At 42.6% G+C, this 12,604-nt stretch overlaps 2 protein-coding genes across 7 annotated transcripts in view; both read left to right on the forward strand.

Moving 5' to 3' along the window:
• Window positions 1-9,212, forward strand: LOC133137918 (tapasin-like). 4 transcript variants are annotated; one of them, XM_061256329.1, is made up of 9 exons: window positions 1-453; window positions 3,014-3,199; window positions 3,294-3,542; window positions 3,775-4,134; window positions 4,801-5,124; window positions 5,438-5,563; window positions 6,792-6,820; window positions 8,238-8,277; window positions 8,708-9,212. In XM_061256329.1, the coding sequence occupies exons 1-8, from the start codon at window positions 393-395 to the stop codon at window positions 8,247-8,249; spliced, it is 1,347 nt and encodes a 448-aa protein (XP_061112313.1). In that variant the 5' UTR covers window positions 1-392; the 3' UTR covers window positions 8,250-8,277; window positions 8,708-9,212. The 4 variants fall into 4 exon arrangements, with proteins under 4 accessions (XP_061112313.1, XP_061112312.1, XP_061112315.1 ...); XM_061256328.1 differs by having other exon boundaries at window positions 8,722-9,212; XM_061256331.1 differs by having other exon boundaries at window positions 2-453; window positions 5,438-5,539.
• A 1,037-nt stretch (window positions 9,213-10,249) lies between these two features.
• daxx (death-domain associated protein) overlaps window positions 10,250-12,604 on the forward strand; it is a 14,927-nt gene continuing 12,572 nt past the window's right edge. For 2 of the 3 annotated variants that reach the window (XM_061253409.1, XM_061253410.1), the window contains exon 1: window positions 11,191-11,309. In XM_061253409.1, the coding sequence (XP_061109393.1) occupies window positions 11,241-11,309 (69 nt within the window). In that variant the 5' untranslated portion in view covers window positions 11,191-11,240. Of the gene's footprint in view, window positions 10,383-11,190; window positions 11,310-12,604 lie in introns of those variants that run through there. The other variant, XM_061253412.1, reaches the window with a different exon arrangement.

The following is a 12,604-nucleotide window of genomic DNA, read 5'->3' on the forward strand; positions in this document are numbered from 1 at the left end:
TTAATATTCTGTAACTTCGAATGCGATTAAAATAATCCAGAATATGGCCGAGTTACTGGACACAATATAGTCGACATTTGGACCAAAATAAAAGGCTGTGTAGACGACAAGGTGCATTCATGTTCTGACCTGTAATAATTAGAGCCACATTTTGTGAACAAATGTGAATTAATGCATTCACTGTAAACGTCCCATTCATTTTAATCTCTATCGCCGTGACAAAACAAGGTAAACGTTTTGACAATTCGCGCATGCTCATTTATGTCTTCAAACTGAAAGTAGAGAGCGATGAAAACCTGACAACACAAGAGCTTCGCACAGATGTCGCCGCTTGGGTAGTCTACTGAACTCTCATTTCAGCAGCTCAACAAAAGTTAAATTCGCTGACAATCATGACAGATTTCGCGACGATCTACAAACTGTCCATAATTGCTTTTGCTTATGCTGTGCAAGGTAAGACGGTGCCCAACTCGCATGCTTAGTGTGATTGCTTTCTAGTTTCAGACAGTGCTGTTTTAAAATTGGTATTGTATGTTGTTAACCATCTCAGGAAACAGGATACAAGTCCACCGCCTAAAACCATTTGGTATTTTTTGTAAGCTACTTTACAGGCTGTGTTACAGTTTCTAACACCGAATTTGGCGAATCAGTCACTGAGCGAGCTACAATGCAATTAGGTGAAGTTTTTCCATCTAATTATAATCACACTGTAAACACGTATCTTCCGTTATGCATTTACCATTGGAAAATAGTTACTATGCGTCTACGTATGTAGATTCATACATTTGTATATGACAATGTATTTTATGATGTTGTGAGTGTGTGTGTGTGCGAGAGAGAGAGAGAGAGAGAGAGAGAGAGAGAGAGAGAGGAGAGGGAAAGTACCTGACTTTCTGTGCTGAAACGCAACTGTGTTTGTTACATACTCTCGAAAAACAGTGCTGAAAAAGCAGCTCAAGCTAGGTTTTGAAACAGCTGGTAGCTGGTATTTCAAGCTGGTCATAACTGGATTTTCCACCAGGGTTAGCACAGACATCGCACCTTCATGTAATGTAATGTAATGTAATATAATGTAATAATAATAATAATGATAATAATAATAATAATAATAATAATAATAATAATAATAATAATGACAATAACAACAGTAATAACTTTATTTATAGAACGCTTTTCAAGAAAATAAAACATCTTTAACAGTATCTAGCCTATAGGAAAATGAAAATAAATGGGCAGTCAATAACTAACAGTTTTGAATATCAAAAATAATTGAAAAAATTAAAAAATAAAAATATATGAGTCATAGCTACATACACCAGACACTTTATTTGGTACACCTATCTGGTACGGGGACCCATAAGGGAAGCCATTCTAGGTCTTTATGGGACCCTCTAGGGCAGGGGTCTCCAATCTTATCCAGAAAGGGCCGGTGTGTGTGCAGGTTGTTGTTTTAGCACAGGACTAAGACAGCTGATTCTACTCATCTAGGTCTTGATTAAAGACCACGATTAGTTCATTAGTATAATCAGGTGTGTTACTGCTGGGTTAAAACAAAAACCTGCACCCACGCCGGCCCTTTTAGGATAAGATTGGAGACCCCTGCTCTAGGGTATGTGTTAAGGTTCCCCGATTGAACCATTCTGCCTGACATATAACCCTTACACGAGATATACACTCAGTGAGCACATATTAGGTATTTATTAGGCTTATTTTTGAGACTTCTGCTGCTGTAGCCTATCCACTTGACGTGTTGTGTGTTCAGAGAGGCTCTTCTGCATACCACTGTTGTAGTGTGTGGTTATTTGTGTTACTGTCACCTTCCTGGCATCTTTGACCAGTCTGGCCCTTCTCCATGGACCTCTCTCATCAACAAGGCGTTTCTGCCTGCAGAACTGCTGCTCACTGGATGTTTTTTTGTTTTTTGCACCATTCTCTGCAAACTCTAGAGACTGCTGTGCATGAAAATCCCAGGAGATCAGCAGTTTCTGAGACATTCAAACCACCCTGTCTGGCACCAACAATCATTCCACTGTCAAAATCACATTTCTGAAAAACCAAATGTCAGAACCTCTTGACCATGTCTGCATGCTGTTATGTTGCTGCCACACGATTGGCCGATGAAATATTTGCATTAACAAGCTGGTGTATAGGTCTACCTAATAACATGCTCACTGAGTGTAGTTCCTTTGTGAAGAGGCATAGGAGCCTTTGGGAACCCTTTTTTCTGAACGTTTGGGACCCCTTGAACAGCCTGAATCCATTGCAGTGTGGGGTCAACAAGGGATTTGGGGATTGTGGTCCCTGCTGGCTCACAGAGTATCCTGTAGGCTTTTGGGCCACACATTCACGCTGCAAAGTGTGAACCCCCCGACCGTTCCACCCTACTCCAGGGGTGCTCTTGGGTTCCACCCTACACCAGAGGTGCTCTTGGGTTCCACCCTACCCCAGAGGTGCTCTTGGGTTCCACCCTACTCCAGGGGTGCTCTTTGATTGAAACCAAGGAAGTATGCAGGTTATTGGAGAACTGAAGGAACCCGATGTCGTGGGGGAACCAGCTTGATGATGTGTTTTGTAGCACTGGGGCCATAAAGGGCTTTCTCATGGTCAGACATAATAGGTATGATGAAATTATGCTCAATTTGTTTTAAGGGGCCTAATGTCCTCTCCAAAAAAAACATGTGAACATTACATTACATTACATTATAGTCATTTAGCAGACGCTCTTATCCTGAGTGCGCTGAAGAAGTAGTGCTTCAAGTCATTTTGTTTTCGCATGAAAATTGTAGTTCATGTTAGAAAAAGTGAAGGTTTACACGACTTCCTGTGACCTGTGAATATTTAAAATGTGAAAATGGAACGTGAAATTCCGTTATTTTGCATGTGAAAAGGCACATTTCTCGTGATTTCTCGTAAGGAGTGTGCCAAGAGAACATTCTAACAAAGGGGACGGCGAGTTTATTTTTCGTTTATTTTACTCACTACAAACTTTAACCTGCCCATCCGTCACTTTCAGTGTATGGGGCAACCTGTCCAGTTCTGGAGTGCTGGTTCGTTCAGGAGAAGTCGGGTCGAGGTTTTCCAGCTGCCATGAGCCAAGAGAAGTCCCTGCTTTATGTGGGAACCGACCCGGTCAGCACGGGAACCAGGACAAAGAACCTCCCAGCAGACATCGACGCCGCCAGGATCTACCACGTCACCGGTCCGTATCCGTGCTGCACTTAAGACGAGCGATTCGCTGTCTCGATGTGGGATCGCTGTGGTAATAATGTCTGTCCTGTCGCTCTATCTCACAGATCCTGGCGCTGCCTTTTGCAGTTCCCCTCTTTGTCCACCAGAGGGCTCTGTCAGGAAGCCGCAGTGTGAAATTAATCCATTCCTGCCTCATCCTGCTGTGGTCCAATGGGCGGCTCCGCTCACAGAGTCCGCCCACAGTCCCATTTACCTGCAAGCTGATTGGCTCTCAGTCTCCGCGCAGGGCCTTGACGGACAGCTGACGCTTTCCAGTGTGATGAGAGCGCCGACGAATACCAACAAGCCAAGCGGTAATTCATGTTCTGATAGCGACGGATTGATCAAATAATCGTCGTGAGCTTTAGCTTATATGTATGATTTATCTCTCTCTGTCTTCGTTAGCATGAATGAAATTCAAAATATTGCCAAAGCATAAATGGTGAAAGAAGATTTAGTGTAATAATAAAGAAAAATTAAGAATGAAAGGGGAGACAAATGGGATATATTAATAATAATAATAATTAAATGAATCCTCTCCCTCAGTGATCGTCAGTGTGTTCAGTAGAACAGCGTCGGTCCGCGCCAGACTGGGGGCTCCAGTGGTTCTGGACTGTGGGTTCTGGACCGAGTCCTCTTCCCCGCTCACCACTGGCGGCTTTTCGGTGGAGTGGCGGTACCAGTTCCGGGGCGAGGGGCGCTTGGTGCTGGCCTACGACGGCAAGAACGACCGCTTGGCTCAGACGACAGAGGAAGGAGCGCAGCTGGACATCGCCGCCCTGCACCAGACCGGAAATGCGTCACTGATCCTGCAGGAAGCTCAAGTCAGGCACTCCGGGACTTATATCTGCTCCGTCTACCTGCCGTATCTTCTGGCTCAGGTGTCCATCAACCTGGAGGTCGAAGGTGCGTGAGACGCATTCTGTGCGCGCAGAGTGATGGGAACGTTTCACGGCGTTAAGCTCAGTCCCGACTGCCACTTGCTTTTATCTGGTCTATCCAAATGCAGCCTGCCTGATTTTCCAAGTTAACCCTTTGATGTACAAGATCTCAGATATTCTTATCTGAAAATTCTAATGCTGATGATGTAACAATGGCTACTGACTGGTAATTGAAAGAAACTGAGTTCTAGAACACGGGTTTAGAATTTTAAAAAGCGAAAAAACCTAGGGTTATAAAGCAAAGCTTTTTTAACGTTCTGTCATGCCCTGCAAGACACTGCAATACAGTTCCCATCAAGCATTTAACCAACATGTCATAAACGCCATAGACCAAGACTTGGCAATACATTTTGGGAGCGTGAGGCAAGGAAACACGTTGCCCACCCAGATCCTTGAGCTGCTGGGCATTCAGGTTTTTTTTTGTTATTATTCAGTGCTTAACTGACCAATGAAAGGACTTAACCCAGGCACCTTCTTGGTTGAGAACTAGTTGCTGGTTTTTCCGGTTGAGAATGAAAAGCAGCACATCCTGTGGCTCTCGGGCAGTAGTGAAATGCCTTATCTTATACAGTGCTGCTATTTTCCTGTGTACACTACTAACCCCCCCCCCCCCCCCCCCCCTCTCTCTCAGAGCCCCCCTCCCTCTCCGTGTCCCCCTCGACCCCCCAGGTCTTGCTCCCCGGCCAGTCCCTGTCTCTGCAGTGCCGGGCATCCGGCTTCACCCCCCTCCCTCTGGAACTACGCTGGGAGTTTCTGGGTGCAGACGGAGAGTTGCGCCCCCTGGTGGGCGGGAGGGTGTCAGGGCACACACAGGCCCGGGACGGGACCTTCACCCAGAGCTCCTGGGTGGAGGTGGGACAGGGCGGGGTCGACCTGGGCGGCGCCGGGGAGGTTGTCTGCGTAGGAGTTCACGCCGGGGGCACCAGGAGGGCCCGCGTCTCTCTCAGCGTCATAGGTGGGCGACGCCACACACCTGTCTGTCAGACAGCACTGCGCCCAATTAAAAACTGCGTCTTGATCATGTTACACGCTCACGCTCTGACTGATGCAGAGGAAGGGTTTCCCCCCCCCACTACGCACTAAGAATTTGGCTGCATATATATTCACCCGCAAATACCCGCAAAAATAATGTTTATGTACAGCTTTGTTGGAATTTAAAGCAAATTAGATATAATTTTAAGTATACTATTCATGTGGCAAGGCATTAAATGTCAGTGTGTTACAGTGGTAATGGCCTCTCTTTCTCTCCCTCCCTCGCTCTCATCCAGGGCTCCGGGGCCCCACTGTGGAGGACTCTATGGCCATGGTGGCAGTGGCCCTTGGGCTGTACGGGCTGATGAGGATCGTCTCCTGGACTCTGGGCATGACTGGTAACTCCATTCACCCCCTCACTGGTAACTCCATTCACCCCCTCACTGGTAACTCCATTCACCCCCTCACTGGTAACTCCATTCACCCCCTCACTGGTAACTCCATTCACCCCCTCACTGGTAACTCCATTCACCCCCTCACTGGTAACTCCATTCACCCCCTCACTGGTAACTCCATTCACCCCCTCACTGGTAACTCCATTCACCCCCTCACTGGTAACTCCATTCACCCCCTCACTGGTAACTCCATTCACCCCCTCACTGGTAACTCCATTCACCCCCTCACTGGTAACTCCATTCACCCCCTCACTGGTAACTCCATTCACCCCCTCACTGGTAACTCCATTCACCCCCTCACTGGTAACTCCATTCACCCCCTCACTGGTAACTCCATTCACCCCCTCACTGGTAACTCCATTCACCCCCTCACTGGTAACTCCATTCACCCCCTCAGCACCTACAGAACCATGGGATGCATCCAAGTCATCACACTCCCTGTGCAACCCAGATCAGCAACATTATGCAAAACGAGCCAGTGAAATCAAATAGTGATACTAGACCTGTTTTATTCAGATGAGATTTCATCCTGAAAGATCCTATCCTGCACAACGACAGGAAGATTTGTTTGGTCAAAAGCATGCTGCCAATCATTAGTGAATTTAAAAGCAAAATAAAATATGGGGGCCACGGTGGATGCTAAAGTAACGGACCTTGATGCAGGCATCGGTTTGTGACAGTTGCACACCAAGGACCGGGGTTCGATTCCCAGTCCTGCCAAAAGCTGAGTTTGGCCGGCTCTCATGGAGCAGCATAATTGGCTCGCTGCTCCAAGGGAGGGACTCAGCAGGGAGTAGTGGGGATCGTCGCGTGCATGCACCCCGGGGGAACCTCGGAGTTACGGTCGTGGGCTGTGAGACGAGACGGCTTGAAGAAGGCGTGTTGTTCTCCCTCTGGGCCGCCAAAGGGATGGGGTCATAAGTGGTGTATGCCCAGCTAACACTAACTGGATTAGATAGGGTACCATTTGGCTACCAAATTGGAAGAAAAAGGGGAAAAAAAGTTAAAATTCACACAAAAAAAAAACGAAAATTAAATAAATGTTCATACATTTGCACGATGAACACTTTGTTTAAACAAAATAAAGTGATTGCAATCTGGCCCCAGGTGGATTTTGCAGTGAGTTGTCGTGCATAGATGACTCAGCATGTGATTAGAATCAATAACACCTGACCTCGTGTTTGCTTTCCCATAGGGTCTGCGGATAGAGACTCAGAGGGCAAAGTAAGTTACATTTCAGGCCTTTTGCAGGTGCAGAGCAACTCACGGCTCACCTCTTTACATTCACCCCATTCATACAGCTGCATGTACACGCGCATCTCAAAAATCTTCTTCAGTAATTTCATTCAAAAAGTGAAACTTTCATCTATTCTAGATTCATTACACATAAAGTGAAATCTTTCAAGCCTTTTTTTTTTTTGCTTTAATCTTGATGATTACGGCTTACAGCTCAAAAATCCAGTATCTCAAAATATTAGAATATTACATCAAAAAAAGGATTTATAATACAGAAATGTCGACCTTCTGAAAAGTATGTTAATTTATGCACTCAATACTTGGTCAGGCAATCAGACTGCTGACTTGACAGTTGTCCAGAAGACACACGTTGACACCCTTCACACCCGCCACAGAAGGTCATTACTGAAAGTTGACTGGAAGGGAAAAGTGTGGTAGGAAAAGGTGCACAAGCAACAGGGATGACCGCAGCCTTGAGAGGATTGTCAAGCAAAGCCGATTCAAGAACTTGGGGGAGTGGACTGAGGCTGGAGTCAGTGCATCAAGAGTGGAGAGGCACAGAATCCAAGTTGCTTGAATTCCAGTGTGAAGTTTCCAATCAGTGATGATTTGGGGTGCCATGCCCTCTGTCCACTGTGTTTTATCAAGTCCAGACTCAATGCAGGAGACTTTACCAGGAGATTTTAGAGCACTTCATGCCTCCGTCTGCTGGCAAGCTTTATGGAGATACTGATTTCCTTTTCCAGCAGGACTTGGCACCTGCCCACCGTGCCAAAACAACTAGTACCTGGTTTGCTAACCATGGTATAACTGTGCTTCATTGGCCAGCCAACTCTCCTGACCTGAATCCTATAGAGGACCTATGGGGTATTGTCAAGAGGAAGATGAGAGACACCAGACCCAGCAATGCAGACTAGCTGAAGGCCGCTATCAAAGCAACCTGGGCTTCCATAACACCTCAGCAGTGCCACAGGCTGATTTTCTCATGCCGCATTGATGCAGTAATTCGTGCAAAAGGAGCCCCGACCAAGTATTGAGTGCATGATGAACATACTTTTCAGAAGGTCGACATTTCCATATTATAAATCCTTTTTTTTGATTGGCCTGATGTAATATCCTAATATTTTGAAATACTGGATTTTCATGAGCTGTACACCATAATCATCAAGATAATAAAAAAAATTATGTGTAATGAATCTAGAATATATGAAAGTTTCACTTTTCCACGATATTCAAATTTCTGAGATTACCTGTATACTGAAACAGCTCCGCTTGAGAATCTTGCTCAAGAGCACAAGTGTGGCCCATTGGGGGGCCGACCCTGTAACTTCTGAGTTTCAAGTCCAGCCCAGTAACCATTATACCATAACTGACAACCACTATTGTCCTTTTTTTCTTTTTCTAGAAAGAGAAGTAAAATATGAAAAAAATCTCAGGATTGTACGGTGGGTGTTTTCTATCATTGAAGTAAAAACATTATTTGCCTCTGTGTTATATATATTTTTATTTTATTTTGTTTTATTGATTCTGTTTTTTATTATTTAATAGAGGTTAATAAAGAACTGAAAAGCCATGTTGATATGTGCTGTACAGATGAATACTACTAGAAGCAGGCAATACACTAGCCACATTTCTGTATTAAATTCTGCAGATGGTACAATGTACAATTAAAATAGCAGGTTGTATTGAAAGAATGCTGGGTAGTTTGGCTATGCAATCATTCCTGCCTTATCATGGTCTGCAACTTAACACAAACCAATATTAATTGATATGTGAACATGAATACACCAGCAGATGCCTATAGCCATGAGTACTAATTACTGGTCACAAGCACTTTCACAAGTTAAAATATTTACTACCATTTTGCTCCAACAGTGTTTCTTTTACAGATATGAAGAAAGATTTGACAGACCCTTGCTTGAGGATTTCCATTTGCTCCCCTATTGGTTATGACTAATGCATTTGTTATTTAATTGTAGTGTTAATAATGTGCTTAATGAATTTGTATATGAAATCTTTTATTTTTAACCATTGCCAGATTTTGGCTCAGTATATAAAGAATCGCTTAGATCATTTATATATTGGACTCATTCTATTGGTGAATTGGTTGGGTTCCACTGAATTTTGTATCATATATTGCTGAAAACATGACTTTATTTTTTCAGGAAACATTGTCAGGATATTTCACCCTGTGTTTTTTTTTTTTTTACCCAGTTGTATGAATTCTGATTACTAGTCTGCCCCATCAATTTGCTCGTTCATGTAAATATTTGTCCTGCTGAAAGAAAACATGTAAATAGAATTTTTAAAAGGGGTATAACTGTTATTTTGCTGAAATTTTGTGGAAGTTAATAAATCTTAAATAAATATCTTGTTGCTATTTATGGTTTCATCCATGTTATGTCTGACACTGAAAAAGGCTGGTTGAAAATAATGCCCATTTAATATGACAAATCATGAGTAAAATGCAGAAACCTTTTTCAAAAAAGGATTTCAGAATGTCATCATATGCTGCAATAAGAGCATGAGAGTGTGAAAGTTGAATAGGTATTAATGGCACTGGATAAGGATTCATAAACTTCAAAAATTACCCTTGGAGATCCCACGCTTTAAATGTTTTTATTTTATTTATTGTCAGAGATATTGTTAACCCTAGATGCATAGGCTCCTCAATGCCCCTTTTATGCATAGGAGGGTCTGACCAGACTATTAAAATGATATTGCCTGATGGGATATGTATATATTAATATGATCTTTTTCTTAATATTAATAATTTCACATGCTTTTAATACTACAATGTGCTAACTAACCCCGCTTTCATTACGTATAATTTCTATTTTGAATGTATTAACTACAATCGAGTCACATTTGAGCTCAAAAGAAAAGTGTTAAACGTTTTTAACCTTTTAGAACATCAACATCAAAATATATTATATTACATTAATCAATATTTATGATTCAAATGTGGAATTTTTGGAGCATCAATATCAACTGATTAATTAATATTTAGCCCAAAAAGAAAACGGCATGCAAACAGCAATAGTAGCATTACTAATATTACTATGAATAATATACACTCACTGGCCACAAGTTACACCTATCTATTACCCCCCAACACGCGTTCGTCTGAGGTTAGCCACCAGCTATAAATTCGCATCCCTTCCTACTGCAGCTACAGCAACAAGCCAACGAGAAGTGTATAAACACAAAATGAAATATTCCAACGGTCTACTCTGTAACCCCTACCATAATCATTTCCACTATTTGAAATTAAGGGATTTATTGTAGACAAAAACTGCAGTACTTCTTGCCCAAAAAAATTGGGCCAACATTTCGCTATTGGTTAGTTATGGTCTTCTTTTGTTGTGAACCGAAACCAGTCAGCCAATGACGAACAACACACAGTAGTTTGTTGAGCATACCGCAACACCACCGAGGAAGAACTACACCGGACAGCCAATCAGCGACGCGTTTACTGATTGGCAACGAATCGACGTCTAAGTTGTTGCAGAGCCAAAAAGTTCAGAGGCTGAATTGTGGACCCGAGCGGGTAAGTTGTCTTCTGAATATGTTTTTTGCCCTTATAATACAGCAGTTATATGTGTCCAAAAATTGAAACTAAACGCGAGCCACTATAAACCACAATAATGGCTTCATGCAGTAGAGCGTGTCTATAGTTAGTTAACTAGCCTGGATCGCTAAGTTGCTAGACAAGCTAGCAACGTTGTTTCCCGCTGAACATACATTGTCGACTTGTGGCAGTAGCTTGCGAGTTAAGTTGCTAGCTAATGGGCCACAGCTAGTGGGTTACATCTAGTTAGCTATACGGTTAGCTAGCTCGATTCTCTTACAGTTTAACCACATGTCTAGCTGACTCCATTAGCTAACATACTTACTAGTTAGGCAGAACAATCTCTGCCTACACATTGTAGAATACAGATTATTCGAAAGTTATTGTTGCTGATCCGGTCTTGTCATCAGTTTGCCAGTGTATTTCCTAGCGTAAGCCATTAACACCCCCCTGTTCTCAAATTAATTAATGTCCCCTCTTTTTCAAAAGCTTCTCTGTTTAGTTGACTGTCAAACTACATAGTTATTTAAACATGGCGTCTCTGCAATGGTGGTTTCGATTTAACCAGCTTGTCTGTAGCCCAAGTTTCGATTGTAGCCTAGTCTATATGTAGGTAGGCACTTAGCTAGCAGCTACATAACATTAGCTACATTTTCTGCGAAGCTTATTTTGATGTAAGTTAGTTAACGATTTGCCTGTCTGTTCCTGTAGCTAGTTCGTATTCCCTTGCCACTGACACAGACGCTGTTCGCGCGCAGCCGCTGATTTTTAGATCAGAATCAGTTTCATCTACTCTTAATGGTTGTGAATAAGACGGACCTGGGCAAATTAATCTAAATGAATTCTATCTGCAAAGTCTGGCAGGTACTCAAGAAAATCGGCTATCGGCTATCTTCTGCTATCAAGGCAAGTGACATTGATCAATCCAGCTTCAAAGTGCATATGTTAATATTCATAACGTACAGTGCAGTATAAGCGGATATTTACGAATCGCATAGCTTGGGCAAACGCAAGGCATATTAGTTTCTTGGAACAGGTGGGTGACATTGGTACTCCTCTCAGCTGAGTTGTCAAATAGAATACATACATCTGAGTGGTGGGTACGGCAGTTCAAAGACTACTCTCCTGTAAATGCACTTGGAGGATGAGATATGCGCACTGTATATTCATTAGCTATTAAATACTTTGTACCACGACTTGGTTTTTTTTTTGCGGTTCTGGTTGCAGCAACAGATTAAACTTAATTAAAACCGAAAACAACTATTACGGAGGTTGCCTGTTATACGTTTTGATATTTATGGTATATTGACTTATATTGCACGCCCAGGGAACGCTTAGCATGTAAAGATGAAATTCATTTCGACTCCGCCTGTTTAACGTTAATTACATACAGGGCTGTGAAAAAGTATTTGTCCCCTTCCTGGTTTACTATATTATTGCATATTTGTCACACTGAATGGATTCAGATCTTCAGACATGAATGTAATATTCATTTTCTACTTCATTTACATTAATTTACTACTTAACATTAAATAAACTGAATAGTAATTAAAAATATATGTTTTATGTTTACAATGGTAAAAAAGAAAAGAAAAAAAAAGTGATCAAACATCCATATTACCTAGGTAAACCACCAGTTTTCGTTTACCTGGTTTTTACTGGGTGGGCCTTTCCCCAGCTGATAACTTCAGCAAATTGTGCCCGCTCTAGGTTTTCCCATGTCCTCCCAATCTCTTTAAGCTCCTCATCTGTATATTCGGGTTGAAACATCTAACCCTGAGCATCAGTTGAAAATGAAAGTCAGCTGGCACTAGAAATTGCCGTTGACTGCTTTGTTTACAAAAATGACGGCCCATTGGCCGTTGCCAAGCAACTGCTCTCAGCAGTTCAATCAGGAGCAAAGTGGCTACAATCGTATTGATGTGGCAACTGGTCCAAAACCAAGTAAAAATGCCTTTTTTGGCACACCAAGTGTTTATTTAAGTTTGATTTATTGATAGTGTACTTCTTTTTAAATAGCTGAGTAGGTGTGATTTTTAGCCCCCATTAAATGAATCTTATTTGGCTAACAAAGCTAAGTTAACTGCACACGGGGAGTGAGTGAGCTAGCTAACATACACAACCTTGGTGGAACTAAGATCTGCTTTGAGTCGAATATGTCCCAAATGTATTGCACAATTCGTGATGAGAAACTCAGCGGA

Source organism: Conger conger, chromosome 9 (genome assembly GCF_963514075.1).
Source record: "Conger conger chromosome 9, fConCon1.1, whole genome shotgun sequence".
In the NCBI taxonomy this organism is placed as follows: Eukaryota; Metazoa; Chordata; class Actinopteri; order Anguilliformes; family Congridae; genus Conger; species Conger conger.

Bases quoted from the DNA above. Each gene is read 5' to 3' on its own strand.
- LOC133137918 (XM_061256329.1), top strand. From the start codon at position 393: ATGACAGATTTCGCGACGATCTACAAACTGTCCATAATTGCTTTTGCT. The intron at 3,543-3,774 runs GTAATTCATGTT...CCTCTCCCTCAG, and splicing joins GAATACCAACAAGCCAAGCG to TGATCGTCAGTGTGTTCAGT. The intron at 4,135-4,800 runs GTGCGTGAGACG...CCTCTCTCTCAG, and splicing joins CATCAACCTGGAGGTCGAAG to AGCCCCCCTCCCTCTCCGTG.